Raw genomic sequence first — 16,662 nt, forward strand, 5'->3', positions numbered from 1 at the left:
CTGGTGTGCTCACAGGCCTTTCAGCACCTTCATACGCACCCAGCAGTGCCGGGTGACTTCTGGGCACAAACACCTGGAAATCATTAGGAACCAAGTGGAGGCTCCCAAACGTGTTAATTCAATAACATGGGCTCTGGGAGCGTGAAACTCAGCCTTGTGAGCAACATCCCCGAAGGGGGAAGAAGGGGGAAAAAAAAAGCCCAATGTGTGAAAAGAGAATTAGTGAAATTAGGTTAGCCCAATAAAACGCACCCCCCGCCCCGCAGCCTCAGGCGAGTGCAGCTATCAGCCCCAGCTATTGTTTCCCCCCCTGGCAGGGGAGTTATTGTGTGATAAATAATTCCTGGAGGGGAAAAAAAAGAAAAAGAAAAAGAAAAAAAGAAAAAAAAAGTGGGCGCATTTGCATAATCAGTGCTTTGATGTGGCCAGGGCACAGAGCTGTGTCCCCAGACCTGCTGTGGGCCAGAAGGGACGGGGCAGGAGGCGGCCTTCCAATGGGGCAACCCGGAGATGCTGGGAAGGACCCTTTGTAATGGCTTGTCCCCATCAGAGCTGGTTGGGAGTGGGAGATCGTCTCATCTCACTGCCAGGCGGCTGCTCTCTGTCCATGGTATGAACCTCAGGGCTAGGGCTGGGTGTGTGGAGGTCTGTTCTCATGCCCTAGGCCCGTGCCGTGGTTCTACTGTCACCTTGCATGGACTTATGGCACAACACCTGTGCCCTGCAGCTTGACCTTATGTCCCCTTCCCCCCCTCCCACACGTGAGGGATGCACACCCAGGCTGTACGTTTCCTTTTATCGGAGCTGATCTTGTGATGATTTCATTGCCACAGAGATACTTCAGTTTTATGATGGCAGAGAAGTAGTGCTGTTGGGTTTGGGAGCTGCAGGTGAGGATGCACCTACTGTGGGGCATCCCATGGTGTGCTCTGTTGGCTTTGTTATTGAAATGTATATTACACTGAGTAATTAAGCATACACTGGCTGGTTTTTAGCACTGGATACATTAGCTCTTGCATAACAGTTTTTAATTAGAGGGGGGCCACAAAGATTATCAGAGGACTGGAGCACCTTTCCTGTGTAAAAAGGCTGAGGGACTTGGGCTTGTTCAGCTTGGAGAAGAGAAAGCTTTCCAGTACTTAAAGAGCTTACAAATAGGAGGACTGACCTTCACATGATAGTGATAGGACAAGAGGGGAATGACTTTAAACTGAAAGAGGGGAGATTCGGGTTAGATGTTAGGAAGAAATTCTGTACTCAGAAGGCAGTGAGGTGCTGGCACAGCTGCCCATCCCTAAAGGCGCTCAGGACCAAGTCGGATGGGGCCCTGGACAGCCTGAGCTGATGGCCCATGGCAGGGGGTTGGAACTTCATGGGATCTGAGGTCCCCTCCAACCTGCGCCATTCTATGATCCTATGATTATATGACAAATTGAAAGGGACAGTTACTGGGGCTATTAAACCATTGCATCTTTTATTTCCACATGAAGATACGTATGTAACTTAGAGAAATGAAATGGCACTTTAAGGATAGCACAGTGCAATATATGTGTAGGACAGGTTTATCCATGAGAGGGTGTGTGTATGTGTGCGTGGGGAAAGCCGCGCTGGTCCCAGGCTGCTCGTGGCAGCTGGCAGCTTCTGGCAGTGCTTTCACTCACCACTTGTGCCGAGCTCAGCACGCTGCTGGGGTGCCTGAAAAGCTGCTCTGAGGGAAACGGGCTCTCAGTTCTGAGCAGCGGGACCGGCAGCAGGACGGTGTCGGTGGCCTCCCCAGCCTCCTCCCTCCCCCTGCTTTTATTAAAAGGGAGAGCGACCGGACCAAAGCCGATGGCATATTTACCTTCGTGAGTTCTAAAAAAGTTAATTACTGCTCGGAGCAAGTTGGTACGGCTGTCCTGAGCTGCCTTTTATTAGTAGTCGCCTTCATTAATTTCCCTCGCTGGATTTGCTGCTAATAGCCGCTTGGTCCTGGGCAGCACAAAGCAGCATCTGTGCCATTGAGCGGAGAAGCGGGAGTCGGGCAGAGGGGGGCCAGGGGGAGCGACGCTGTTTGCAAATCAACCCCTATTAACGTGATGGCCTGAGCTGTGCCGGAGGCAGCTCAAGCTTCCCTGCCCGGCACAGCAGCTCAGGCCTCAAGAAACCCCCGTGCACCTGTGGGTACTGGTGGTGGCATCCCAGGAAGCAGAATGGGAAGTGGGGTGCTGGATGTGCAGTCCTGGGTGCCCCATCCTGCTGGGAGTGGGGATGCTCAGCAGCATTCAGCAGCAGCTGGGTCATTAGCAACTTGCTATCCTGGAAGTCTGATTTTGTTGTTGTTAAATAATGGGATGAAATTCTAGTTAGAAAGAAGGAAAAGCAAGAATAAGGCAGGGGAAGGTCAGTGTCTGTAAAGGTGTGCTGGAGGCGGTAGTGGCAGCAGGGGGACCTGCAGAAGTGCAGGTGGAAGAAGTTCCTGAAGCACCGTCTTCCCAAAGCACAGTGATAATTAATCCACCCTATGAAGCAACTTACTTAATACAAAAGCCTGGATGTCTCAGAAAATAAGAATGTTGGTTGGCTGGTTTAAATAACTTTCTTTGGAAAGCAGAGGAAATAGCAGAGTGGAGATGTTGTTGGTTGAGAGCTTCAAGCTCTCTCCCAAAGGGTGAAGAGTGCTGACCTATGCTGGGGACTGACAGAGCAGCCAGGCCAAGTGCTGTGATGCTGGTGCTGCTGGGAACAGGGCAAGCTGACGCTCAATGCCAACTTTTTCAAGCTGCTCATTCAGAAATCTGTCAGTAGCCGTAAATTTAGCTGGGATGGGAAAGTGTCTTACATCAAACAACAAAAGGAACCAGCTGCTAAATGCTAATACTACTATGCTGGGAAGTACTCCAAATATTAAAATTCCCCGTGTATGCATTCATCCAAAAGCGTATCTAAATACATTTTTTTTGGTCAAGCAAGCAGCAGATTGTAAAAGGCACTGCTTCTCAGGGTCACGGGGCTGCCTGTGGGCAGTGCGTGCAAACACTTTGTTCTGCAGGAATTGTTTGAGAGGGTTTCTTTTGCTTCTAATCACCTCTGCAGAGAAGGAAAAGACTTTAACACAACATTTCTGCCACCGACTCATTCCCAAAGTCTCGCTGACCATCTTTGTTTCCCCGTGGCAGTCCGAAGTTGTTGTTTTGCGGTAGCACGGAGCCACGTTTGCACAGTTTCTGTCACTTGGTTAGAGGCAGCACACCCCCCACCGCAGACAAGGCAGCCCTTTATTGGCTGCAGAACAAGATAACTGGCTTAATCTTCCTGGTAACACGTGAACTTCCATGTATCACTTTAATCTGCGAGACACTGGGGCTGAGTGTACCGTCACATGCCGATTTTACTTTTCTATAAGCGAGTGACTCCCGGGCTCAATGATGGATTGTTTTGCTCCCTTTTAACAACAGTCAAGATGGTGAATGCCCCGGGGTGATAGACAGTGTGCAATGGGAACGGCAGCAAATCTGATGGCCCAGTTCAAGTTCACCTGACAAAGCTGGAGCAGTCTGCAAGCAGCATTCGAGAAAGGATTATTCACACTAGCATTATATTTTTGAATGCATTTTTCTTCCCGTGCAGCTGCCCAGCTCCCCAGCACTGAAGGTTTATGCACCATAATAAAGAGATTTAATTTTTTTTTTCTTTTTCTCTTGCTTCTCCCTCTTTACACCTAGCTCTAATTGTTCAGCACGGTGATAGGGCATCTTTCCAAACAACTCGGCGCAAACATCCCCTCCAAAACAATGGCATTGCTATAAAGCAACAACAAAAGCCTAAAAATCTCCGCCGGTTGCAGAAACAAAAGCCCATGGTTTTGTTAAAGCTAACGCCATGGTGCTGGGACCCATCTTTCTGTGGGAGTTTAATGCTGTGTTCCCTTTCTCTCCACACAAATCCCCTGACAGGAGCGATCCCAGGGCAGAGACCCTCGGGGCTCAGTGAGAAGGGGTGCACATCAGTGAGGGCAGATTTCAGCACCGCATATGGCAGGAAGGTTGTGCACCAATTGTCTGATGGGGACCCCTATAGCACATGGGTGACTGTACACACACACAGGGTGTGCTGACATGGTCTTGGAAGAGTAAATTCAAGGTCTCCTCATGCTTGATTTTGCCTAGAGGCAGGTTGCTGAGCAGCTGCAGGTGCTGTCTCCAGTCCTGTTATTCCAAGAGGGATACATGCACCTTTTCTTTGGCTTTCACAGAACAGCTTTTGGCCTCCTGGTTTGGATAATGACTTATATTTTCTTTCTCCCTCAACCAAAATCTCCAGCCTGCTCAACTTGGTGCAGCACATGGTGTCATGAGTTCCTGCTCCCTTTCCTCTGGGTGTTTTCTCAGCTAAGAAAGGCCCATAAAATTGGGAGGCACCGTGACACCATGTGCATGCATTATCCGATGGTGCCACTGAGTTGGACTCAGCTTTCCAGCCTGCGTGGGAAAAAGAAGTGGGATTTCAGCTGCCCAGCCAGCATTCACAAGGCTGGAAGGGGTCTGCTTCCCAGCATGTGCTTCTGAGATGTACTGTGTGCCTCCAACCCAGCACACACTGTTGGAGCACAAGGCCAGCATGTATGCCGCATGTTGGCCTTAAATAACTGGGGCTCTGTGGGTACACTGCTATGTAACAACCACAAACAATAACAGAAATTCAGCTGCAGTGTTTAAGTTGAAGGCCATAGTCTGAGTCGCAACTGTTTGTATGAGAGAGAATAAAGTATGATCTCTGCATGGGCAGAATCATCAAGAAAAATCCTTGTAGTGCAGGTAAAGGTTTAGCCTTTGCCTGCATGAGTGGAGCGAGGTGAGAGGATCAAGTCTTGGTATAGGCTGTTATCTGTGGGAATTCATTACATAATCATAAAACTTATGGTGCTTACAGACAAGAAGAGGTGCTTTCCTCAGGTGAGAACTGTTCTGCTCTAGGGAAACTGCTGAGAGTTCGCTAGATGGAGAAGGCCTGAATTATTCATGTATAGTGTTTCCTGGTTGGAGAAAAATGTTGTTTCTTTTTTTCATGAAGAATTGCAGTTTTCTCTGCTATTGCAGTTAAAACACTACTTCCATCTATTTAAATGCAGCATGGTCACACCCATGGTAACACCCATAGCGGAAATGCTAAGTGAGTGCTTGAAACAGTAATTGAACTATTGCTATACTTTCCATTGCATTATAGTGTTACAACATTCCTCTGAAGTAAATGGTGTTTTTATTTTTTAATCAGCCCCAAACATTGCCATTTGTTCCTTGAAGCATTTATACAACTTTCTGTGAATTTTATGGATGGCTGAAACACAAGTCTCCGTCTCACTTCATTTTGTTCTCTGTTTCCAAAGAGCAGATGGTTCCTGTTGCCCTAACTGGGTCTGTAGATGCATCAGAGGTTTGTACAGTCTTGTAGTATGCTTTCGCTGAATTTTGGAGGCTGTTTTTTTCTTTCTCATAGGTTCGTCTGTTACATCTCACAGATGGTTGTAAGAACATATGTTTCAGATGGCACTCAGGATGGTAACATGGTACTTACTACCCGATGCTGTGCTACATTTCCCAAACTGTTGCAGGTTCCTGCATGGATGTCATCTCCGAGGCCCCGTTGTCATCAAGACAACATGTTCCTAATTGTGTGTATGATAAAATACTCCCCAACTTACGGGCCATACTCTGTTTGGTTGTCTTGTGTGAGTCTACATTGGTGTCTCTACTGAGGGTCTTGTTAAAGAAAGGCAACGGCAGATTTCATTGCATTCCACATGTTGATTGTTGAAGAAATAATAAATTCCTCTCTTCCCAAAGTTAGAGCGTGAAACATCTTTGCTATTAAGAGAATGAATCTGTGGGTCTGTGAGGTAGATGAGACCTTTTCCATTACCTGTCACCCAGCCTGCAAAGAAAGGATACGTTTTGGTACTGAACAGCACAGCCTTTGCACCATCACATTCAGAACTGTCTGCTTAGCACAGCAAATCCTCTGATAATGTAAGTTCAGTGATTCTCAGTTTACACCTTCATCAGTAAAAGCAGAACAAAACCCTAGGAGGTATATAATGAATATTTAAATTGCATATGAGCGTCCTAGATATACCTGTGTGCTAAAGGTTGAGTCTGAAAGGTCACGTCCTCAGCTTTTAAGCAAAGAGCTCTTCATTAGCTAAATAGAGATATATATTTTTTTAATTTAATTTTTTTTTTTTTTTTAGGCTTGCCAAGTATGAGAAGGAGGAAGCATGACAAAATCAACTGTCTCTTTTAGTGATTCTCCTTTAGATGCTTTCTCGGGACATGTCCTTGCAGACTGGCTTCACTTTAATTGGGTGCACAAAGCTGTGGCACACAAGGGCTTAGGTATCTTTCCCTTTCCTTCTCCTACCATGACACAGCAGACAAGACCACTGCTCAATGCAAAAAACACCTACATGTACCTCTTTAGGTCATTTAGAGAGGTTATGTCCCCAAATAGCATATTCTGCAACATGATATGCAATAAATGAAGTTCACTGCAATACAAACCTTGCAGGTCAACAACAACTTCTGTTCCATTGGAGAACTCATAGGAGAAATGGCCATAGGCCAGACCATACTCTGTGGCTTTGTACTCATTCTTTACTATTTTTGTGTTATTGGACAGCTTCACAAACTCCCCAAGGATGTAGGGCTCCACACTCACACATCCTTTTATTGTTCTGTCTTCCAGAATCTGAAAAGAGAGTTTTAATGACAGTCACCCAAGTAGAGATGTAAAAATAAGGATTCTAAATATCCTCTAACTTATTTCCTGTTGTTCATTTTTCCCTGTTAGAACTTTTTATCATAAGATGAACGGAAAGAGTCCCATATTAACCCACTGCTAATTCAAAACACAGGCTGTTCAGAACTTAAATTTATCACCAGATTCAACACAAAGCCAACCTGGCAGGCCAAACTGAACAACACATTCTACACATGTCTAGCTTGCCCTGCAAATGGGAAACTTCTTTCATGAGACTATGTCTAAAGCTGAAAAGATTTGGATAACCTTGCTCCTCTTGGTCCTCCTTACTGTGCAAATAATCAGTGGTGGGTTTTGTTAGTGTTTTTGGTTTTTCTTGCCCCCAGTGATTTATCTGTGCAGAGACTAGCATAAATACTGACTCGAGGTTGTCATTAAGCCTTACTAGCAAGTGGCATAGAACCAGATCTAGTGCTAGAATAGCTAGCAGAAACAGTAACATGCATATCATGCTATTGTATACATAGTAATAATGAAACTATGAATTCAGCTCTGCACCCTGAAGATGCTGATACACTGTTAGAATGATCTAAAAGACTGTATGACTTCAGAGCTTCATACAAAAGTGAATTTCTGGCTTCCACCAGGACACAGCATCTTTTTTTTTTTTAACCAGCATGTTTTTAATTCACATCTCCGTGCATAAGAACCTTCTGTCCTGAAAAGATCAGATGCATCTACCATGTAACATCATGTGAATTAGAGCATGTCATCTACAGGTGGCCTAACTATTTAAACCAACCAACCAACCAACCAACAAACAAAAACCCACTGACTTAGGACTCTTTTCCCATCAATTCCCTGGCATTGTTTTGAAGATAACCCTTACCAGAAGTACTGCAGATGGGATATAAAAGATTTGGGTAGGGATCTTTTGCTCGTACAGCCTTTTGTTGAATTCTGTCACGTAGTATTGGGCAGTCATTTGTCGTTCCACATCACTGAAATGATGAAGAAGCCCCTTTTCTTCTTTATATTCTTTCCCAACATACCTAAACAAGCAGAAAAATCTTTGCTGTAGTCAGTTTTGCAGCAGACTGCACTCAGGAAGACCAACTTGTGGTACACAAAAATCACCACAGAGCAGAGCATGGCAGCCAGCTGTTTGTTGGTGATAGATCTAGAATTGCAGTGATAAAAGGTGTGGGCTTTTCCCCAGCTCCTACAGTAAAATACTGTCATGATTAACCTGATCCTAAGATAGAAGTTTCATATTGATGAAATGTTTGAAGTCAAACTTCATAACACTGTTTTTGACACATAAGAATTCTTAAGCTACTTCTAATAACAATCTAAAATCTGTGATTAGCAGCAAGTAGAGCTCTCCTCATGTTGAGGCCTACTGAAGCAAATAAGTGATTTTAACTCAGCTTCCATTGCATACACCCACTGCTAAACTTAACCAACAGAAGAACTTCTCTGCCTGTAGCCACTGTTGCTTCTTCACTCTGTCTGATCTGCACCTGAGGTACTAATACCAGTCTGTGCTTGCACCCTCTTCAGAAACATAAAATGTTGTATTGCCTACCGATGGATAGGACTAGAAGAACTTGTTTTATGAACTTGGAATCTATGTTAGTTTAATTAATTACTGTTGTTTTGGGTAAAATTATCTTGCAGAACAAGTTAATCTCAATTGAGGATGTTTTGTTAGGGTGCTATGGAGTAGCAGAAATAGGAATTCCCTAATGCGAATCTTGAAGTCAAATGGAGTGATTTTTAAGCTCATTTAAGCTCATCTGAGTTTGTTTCAGCATGCTTGAAAGTATTCAGGTCTAACAGTTGTCATGAGCAAATGGACAATAACATGATTGTTAGAAGTAAAGAAGCCTTTTCTCCTCAAACATTCAAAATTAGAGAGTTAGGTGGAATGATGAGAAGAATTGGTGCAGTGAAGATTGACAAAGTGCTCAGTAGATTCAGAAAAGCAATAAAACATTCCTGCTAAAGAAAATCAGTCAAATACTGTCAGTGTAAACAATAAAGAAAGAAAATCTCCCCTTGTGACTATAATTTCTGCACTTGTCCAAGTGGAAGTTCTTTCTGTCTTCTGACAATACCTTATAAAAATTACTGCATGACAAGGCAGTGTACTAGCTGAATCACAGGTATAAGATGAGTCTCACCAGAGTTTTCATTCATGTTTACACAGAAGAAGCACTGATAAACATTTTCTTTCAGAAACTGGTTTGATCAGTACCTTCCCAAGCTTTCTTCTTGGTGCAGAAAGTGTATCCAAAAGGCGTTTCTCTGTTTGCCTTCTTTTGCCACGTTCAGTTTGTCCCCAATGAATACAGATGTTTCCTGGCCCGTCCAGAGTCCTGATTTCTTTGAATATTTCAAAAGAAGAGCAGCTACAAAAAGAAAACACTGCAGGTACACTGAACAATTCAGGACTTCTGTAAGCCTGTGCTGAGGGATGTTATACCATCACAGAGGAGACAAGATATCTAGGCAAAACATGATAGGATGAGCTCCTAGCAGGTTTTACCCAATGAGCTTAGTGAGGCAGAGATTTTGCTCCTAGCTTCTCTATTTCTTAGTATATTCAACAAGGGTTTACAAATAAAGATACAGCAAATAAATTAAACTGTTATTTATGATTAACTTAATAATCATTGTCTCAGTGCATACCTTGCAGAATGAAATGTGGAATCTAAATGGGCTTAAGGAAAGGGAGAAATATTACTTGATGGACTGGCACAAAGCACCAACTGACCTGAGATACTTATTGCATGAAGGAATGAAGCAGCAGGGGTGGAGTGGTCATGGAGATGGAGCCCATCTCTATGAAGATGTCAGTGATGTGCAAGTGAGTAAGAAGGAATAGGAGAGAATGGTTCAAGGATGTGTTCTTTTGCTACTAAAAGCGCTGCACAAAACCTCTTAGAATAACAACTAATAAAACCCTAGAAAGAGGTGGCTAAAGTATGAGGTTAAAAAGCCTGAGTAAAAGGTGTTTTCTATGGGAGTAGCATTGCTTGAAAATGCCTGTTGCTGTGAAGAAACTTACAGTATGCTTTATGAAGCTGTTTAGACTTAAACACTCCAGTAGGCATCAGTCTCTGGACAAGCCAGTTATGTTCTACTCCTGCCAGCAGCTGCATATAGTCATCATCCCTCAGAATCCGAGCATCAAGGATTTCTTCCTTGGTTCTCCCAGGTGCAAAGACAAGACTGCTTCCCTTTGGGTTTAGAAATGGACCTTCAGGGGAAGTGCTGGGCATCTGGGCTAAACTGTGTCCTGAACTCAGTGATGAACGGAATGATCTTTTGCTGCTCTGAAGCTTTTCCTCTTCCTCTTCTTCTTCAGTTGTGGCACAGTCAAAGTGTGTTGTTATCGATGTGTTTCCCCACAAAGGCAAACCTGTTGGTGCACCTAGAGCCACCTGAAGCTCTGGAGTGATCACTTTGGGAGAACTGTTTACTAACTCTCCAGTACTGATGAAATCAAATTCAGTGTCATCTACAGTTTCTGCCTGGGGGTCAACATCAAGCATTTTGACAGATCTGTGTCCGGCCGTGGCTGCAGGTTTCCTCAGCCACTCACTCACGAAGGAGCTGCTCTCCGGTTTCGGCTCACTGCCTGTAGATCCTGCAGCAGCAGCGCTGTTCGTGGGATGCCTGACGTCGGGCGAGGGGTGTCCCGTGCTGTATAGGGTTTCTCCCCCCGGGTCCCGCCCCGCATAGGTGCTTTGGGGCACGGCCGTCCCTGAGAGGAGGTGGTGCGCCCTGGCGCTGTCCGTGGTGCTGCAGCCTGCGCCCCTCGGTCCTGCGGCCACTACCCAAGGCTCGAGCTCCTCCCAGGAGGATGAAGAACACTCCTCCTCCCCCTCCACCCTGGCAGGATAAGAAGGAGCGGTGAGGGAAGGAACTGAGTTGTTCTCTAAGTCTGTGTGATTCGTCTCCTCTTTCCCTCCTGAAGAGTTCTCTCCCTCTCTCAGCTTTGCTCCCCCAAAAGAAGCCTTCTCCCTAAGCCTTCTAGATAGGGCTGTGTCTACCTCTAAGAAAGGCTGAGGTGACCTTAAACAACTATATGGAAGCTCTTGAGGAGATGTATACTGAGTTCTGAGTGGCAATGAGCACATGTAAGCAGATTGACCATTTTCATCTGTTTCTGTTGTGCAGCATTGCTCCTCCACTGAGCCTTTTTCTTGTTGCTGTCCTCTACTGGGTGACTCTTTGCTACTATCGCACTTCAGTTCCTCCCAGCTGGAAGAGTAACTTGACAGTGACAGCTTGCACCAGTCATTCTCTGAAGAAGTGGTTGGACTTCTGTTTTGCCACCTGTTGAACATGCTGTTTTCATCAATTATTACGCTTTCTAACAATTTGGTCCTTTTTTCAATGGAAATATTCCTTACATCAGAACTTCTCTGCTTGTTTCTTGTTTGTCCACTGAGCTTTCCTGAGCTACTTTCCTCTTCTGGTGTACTAAACTTTCCTGCACCCTTTCTCTGGCACGCTGTGTCTTCAGTGGTACACATGGTATCTGTATTTTTGGTTTCTGTTTTTAAAGTTGTGATACAAGCTGCCATGTGGGTTTCTCCCAGTGTGTTTTTGTTAATTCTGCAAGGATTTTTAAACACTTCACACACTGACAGATGATGCTGAGAATTCATGGCAAGGATTTTCTCAAAGTCGGCTTCCCCTTGCAGGACAGGTTTTTCCACTGCCCCTTTATAACTGTCTGGCACATAAGACCTGGCATCAGAATTAGGAAAGCTTTCCACTTGTAGGAGCTTCTTAACAGATGTGATCAGAGACATGATCTCTTCTGCAAGCACTCCTTTCTCTTCCTCTTCTGTAAATGAAGTGCTGTAGGTATGCAGTTTTGCTATGGCTTCTCTGCAAAGTCGATCCACCTCACGGAGTTTCTCACTCTCCCCATAGAGCCATCGATGCACAGTTGTGAGGCAGAAAGCAGCTTTAATAAAACTATGGAGCTCCTGCTTGCTGGTGACACGACTGTTATCATTCTTGGTGAGGAGGCCTATCTCAAAGGATTCTTTGGCTTCGGACAAGTAGAACTTTCTCCTTTCTGGTGGACAGTCCTTGGAGTGACTATAGGACAGCAAACACACTCCACGGATGTTCTGGGAGGGAAGAAAAGAGGAGTCCAGGAATTAGAAACTTGCATCTCTGTCACAAATAAATGAGAAAAGGAAAAAAACATTTTTCTTTCCTTTTTACAACTGAAAGCAAATAGTGGCTCTAACTGCTTGCTGTTGTGTTTCTAGGGGGAAACAGTCTTTCCTTTTCACCTTTGAAATGTATTTGTAGTTAGAGGAGAAGCAGCACTCCCATTTGGTCTTGAAAGTCCATCCTTACTCTATGGATAGATATTGCTTTCTTCCCACCTGCTTAGCTTCAGATTAGAGTCCAGTGTAACTCATAGCAACTACAAAACAGATAGGAGCATACTCTATGGTATGAAGCTTGGAAGCTATATTAAAGCCAAATTTAATAGCCTGGACTGTTCTCTTACACACATAACTCTTTCAGAACGTGAACTCACCACAGCTGTTAGCACAAACAGTGAGGTGTACTGGCTGTAGACTGCTGCTAGTTTGCAGGCTTCAGCAGCTGATAGCAAGCGATGGCTGGACTCCTGGAGAAGGGTCTGGTGAAACAAACAAACAAGAAAAAAAAAAGCAAGGGAGGAAGCTCAATCTTAGCAGCTCTCCTTTCAAAGTGAAGGATTTATCTGACAGGCAACCCTGTTTGACTGGATGGAGGTAGCTTGGGATTTAGCCATAAGAATCCATTTGGATTTGTAGGTTTCTGATGCCTTTGAATCATAGAGCAGGACATAAAATCTGACACAACAACCACATGTATTTATGAAGAAGACTTTTTACTTAAGTTTACCATAGATGTGTCCAGCTTGGCTCTGTAAATCATCTGTGTACTATACATGCATACACATACACACACACACACAATAGTTATTCTCACTATTTTCTTTTTCCTGGAGCTAGGCAATTTTCTATCTAGGTGCTAATAAACTTTTCCAATGGGAACAATGGAATTTGCTTCAGCCCTCTCAGCAAAGAAGAGAAACTGGAGGATGGACAAGTTGTGGGTGAATTTGAGACAATGACATACAATTTGTCTGATGAATCCACACTCACAAAAAACAAACCAAGTCTTACCAGGTTAATTGCAGCATTGGTTTTAAAACGCACATAATCCTTCTCATTCATGGAAGAAAATATATCTGCCAGAATACCCAAGGAAGTCGCAATTCCCTGAAAAAGAAATGGAAAGTAATGGTAGAGTTTTTCCCCTATGTTGTGAATTGTTGATTGCAGTAAGTTAGGTTGTATGTGCAACAAACCAGGAAAAACACACAAAACAAAGTTCTGAAGGGAAGCACTGTGAAGAAAGTCAGAGCGGTCATCTCAGAGTGGTAGGGTTTTATCAATTTGAACTTGCAGAAAGTGCATCCTGGTACATACTTAGGAGTTTCCTTAAGTGGCAGCTATCCTAATTGCTACTAGTTCTGAGTTTCCACAGAGACTTGAACAGCACTGCATTTTCCTTAGCTGTTTTTCCTAGGTGCTGTTTTTGACAGTGAAGGTACGGGAGAGGTGATGTGGTCTGTTTTTGTGGTATATTCTCTGCTGGAGTACAATTACAAAAACTTTTAAAGCATCACCCCAGGACTCACCAGACCTTTATGTTCACATTCCTGTTTAGCTACGGGCACAAGGTGTGACTGCTGCTTCATTGGCAGTGGGAAGATTAGTGTGACCATGCCTCACAAATGTGTTAAATACAGATATGCTATCTGTTGCAAGATGTTTAGGTACCACAGGGCCAGAGGATATTCATCTCTCACAACTGGTAGCATAGGACAGCTTGCGAACCCTCCAGCAAACAGCTCAGTTACTGGCTAAATAAATTCAGCTGTAGCCCTAGAAAAAAAAACAAAAACCTAGGGCAGCATTCTGGGATTAGTGAGTCCTTGTCAGAGGCACCTGTGACATCCTAGGTGATGTTTCACTTCAGATGATCCTGCTTAATGAAAACGATCGTTTTCATTCCCCTGCAGGAAAAAAGGTGTCCCTAAGCCTGTGCATTCATGCATAAGTGATGTGCAATACTTCAGCCAGAATATTTGCCCTGAGTGTTAATGGTGTCTGAAATGCATGATTGAAACACTATTTCTAAAAGACATGACTGAAGTAAACAGACGCTAATCTGGAATCATTATTAGGTTGGCAAGGTTATCTAGAATGAAAAGGGGAACTTACCTTTTTATCTGGTTGAGGAAGTTTGAAATATCCCACAATTGAAGCCCAAATTAACTCTGCTGCCTCATACCACATCCCTGGAATAAAACAGAAAAAAGCAATTACTGAACATACCTCTGTTTCCAGGTAGCTTTCAACAGGCTAGGCACATTTTACACTTCCTAGAGATAGGAGCCCTCAAAACAGTACGAGAAAAGACCTCCAATATCATCTAATCCAACCATCCTCCACCAACAATATTTCCTCATTGAACCATGGTATTTTTTGCTTTGGTGACAGTGAACGTTTATTATCTTCCTTTAGCTTTTGGCTGTATATGGACACACATTATATGTTCATGAAAGACTTCAGTTCAGCAGTCACTGAAGATAAAGGGTCACAGCAAGATCATTAAACTAAAGCTGATGGCCTCAAGTACAAAGTCCTGGATACAGAAGTCCATAATGCTGAATGCTAGGGATTCTCTTGAATTGGCTGAGGAAAGCACTGTGATATATCTCTGTTAAGCTACATAGCATGCTTTTGGGAATAGTGAATTTGGTAAAAACGTTAGAAGAAAAGTGGAACGATATTTCAGGATGTTCCGTGACTTCTGGCCACAGTAAAAATAAAACAATAATTCCTAAAATGTGCTTGCTTGGTACATGGTTCCAGTTCCTTGCTTCTTCCAACAGATGTGTATATATCTTATCTTCTATGACTGCATTACAGACACTGAGCAGTTGTTTCACATAAGCTAAAATTTGACATACAACAAATGCATATATAAATATATATGTTTATATATATTTAAATATATAAATAGTGAGAAACCTTGAACAGATGCTTACAGAAAAATAAAAAAAAACCAAACCTTACCCAGCTTTTGCAGAATCTGTCCTCTGATTTGTAAGCAGACTGACTGAACAAGGATCCTATCACTTTCCTTAGCATACTGCCAGGTACCTGAGAAAGAGTTGAAAATTTCAATAGATATTTCAATAGAGTAATGCTGCTGCCATTTTCAGCCTCGGAGGGCAACCTAAATGCCAGCAAACAGCCAGGAATCTCCCCATTGAATCCATCTGGTTTGAGTCAGATCTTACAGCCGGAGAGATGACAAAGGAATAGTGCAATAAGGAATATAAGCAGACAGCTATGTAAGCATGTAGCTTAATTGACAGCTGTACAGAGTATAAGAACAACATAAAATGTGAAAGGTACCTCTCTTCTTTGAAGTAACAAAAATTCACTGTATATAAGCATACCGAGTTGTACTAAAAAGGAGGATTTACATGGCATATTCTTGTTGTCACTGACATACGTAGTGGAACAAAATACTTTCAACCACTGGCAAAAAACATTTTCTTTCCAGATATCAGAGTATTGCAAAGATGAAATGCAAGGTTTTCACATTAAAACAGAATTATTAGTTACACAAAGTCTTTCATTATTGAATCTATTTTGATACCTGATTATAACAGAAAATGAAACCACCACTTTAACAGTGATGTATTTTCTTTAAGGCTGTCTTGAATGAGGACCACTCCTGTGTGAGTGCCAAACTTCAGTTTGGCATTAAAAACAAAACAACAAATACCAGAATAGGCTTGCTAAATTGTTTAATTTTCATAGCTGTTGAGAAACCTGCATGTGGTGACTAAGTCAACTCTGAAGACTAAGGATTAGCTAACAAGTCTAAGTTTCCTGAGTTTCCTTGGCATACTAAAGTGATCGCAATTGGACAGCAAAGGCATTGCAAAGAATGGTGATAAGAAGAGACTGATGTCAGATTGGCTGTATTTGAAATTTGTGTGACTGTTAAGATTGGTCCCACCAAAATAGTAATTATGAAATTGGAAAAATAAATATATACTTACCTGTTGCTCCGTTGTCATTAATAAGGCTGCTGAGGATATATTCAGCTTTTAAAAGTTTACCTAATTAAAAACAAATCAAAAAGAAAATGAATATAAAGACATACATTGTGGTGTGAACAAAAATATTCACTAGTGAACGTCCCAGCAAACTATACTCCTCAGTGCTGAAATTGTATTCACAAGTAGCCTAAACTTCCCAGTTAATTGTGTGCTGCTCAGTGTTGCCTTGTGCTCAGTAATTGCTGTGACACAGGCTACCTTCTGCATACATCAAATAATATTGCAAATAAATGCTGATGAAACAAATGTTTTTAGCTAGACACCCATTTCTGAAAAACACTTTGCTTTCTTTCAGGAGAGATGTTAAGGTTGTACATTCATTTGAGAACCAATCCAGCTAAATCTCAGCATTGTTGGGCCCTGACTCCAGGTAGACTCAAGTCTACCTGCCTTTAAGAAGAACTCTGTGATCACAAGATATAACCGGAATCTAAGCATAAAAGGATGCAGTATTCAACAGAAGGCTGGTATTCTGCATTCCACATTTCAGCCACCTGTCATATGGTTCAGAGGTTTTGTTGCATAGCAGAGTCATCTGAGGCAGCTTGATGGGCTACAGGAAACGTCTGAATGTCTAATGTGATCAAAATTCATGTAGCACCTTGCTTTTTGTCACAGTTATCCTAGTTAATTCATTCACTGCTCCAGCCAGTGAAGAGATACAAATGCTGGCTGAACTAGCCCATAGA

General features: G+C 43.1%; 1 protein-coding gene across 4 annotated transcripts in view; it reads right to left on the reverse strand.

Moving 5' to 3' along the window:
* Positions 1 to 5,221: 5,221 nt before the first annotated feature.
* The window catches only part of ALPK1 (alpha kinase 1), a 36,562-nt gene continuing 25,121 nt past the window's right edge, over positions 5,222 to 16,662 (reverse strand). For all 4 annotated transcript variants that reach the window (XM_015861987.3, XM_085547021.1, XM_015861986.3 and 1 more), the window contains 10 exons: positions 15,914 to 15,973; positions 14,913 to 14,999; positions 14,055 to 14,131; positions 12,951 to 13,046; positions 12,314 to 12,418; positions 9,809 to 11,891; positions 8,996 to 9,149; positions 7,625 to 7,787; positions 6,537 to 6,723; positions 5,222 to 5,910 (listed from right to left, as the gene is read on the reverse strand). In XM_015861987.3, the coding sequence (XP_015717473.1) occupies positions 5,714 to 5,910; positions 6,537 to 6,723; positions 7,625 to 7,787; positions 8,996 to 9,149; positions 9,809 to 11,891; positions 12,314 to 12,418; positions 12,951 to 13,046; positions 14,055 to 14,131; positions 14,913 to 14,999; positions 15,914 to 15,973 (3,209 nt within the window). In that variant the 3' untranslated portion in view covers positions 5,222 to 5,713. The remainder of the gene's footprint in view (positions 5,911 to 6,536; positions 6,724 to 7,624; positions 7,788 to 8,995; positions 9,150 to 9,808; positions 11,892 to 12,313; positions 12,419 to 12,950; positions 13,047 to 14,054; positions 14,132 to 14,912; positions 15,000 to 15,913; positions 15,974 to 16,662) is intronic.

This window comes from Coturnix japonica, chromosome 4 (assembly GCF_054131305.1).
Source record: "Coturnix japonica strain WE chromosome 4, WE-NBRP24, whole genome shotgun sequence".
Classification (NCBI taxonomy): Eukaryota; Metazoa; Chordata; class Aves; order Galliformes; family Phasianidae; genus Coturnix; species Coturnix japonica.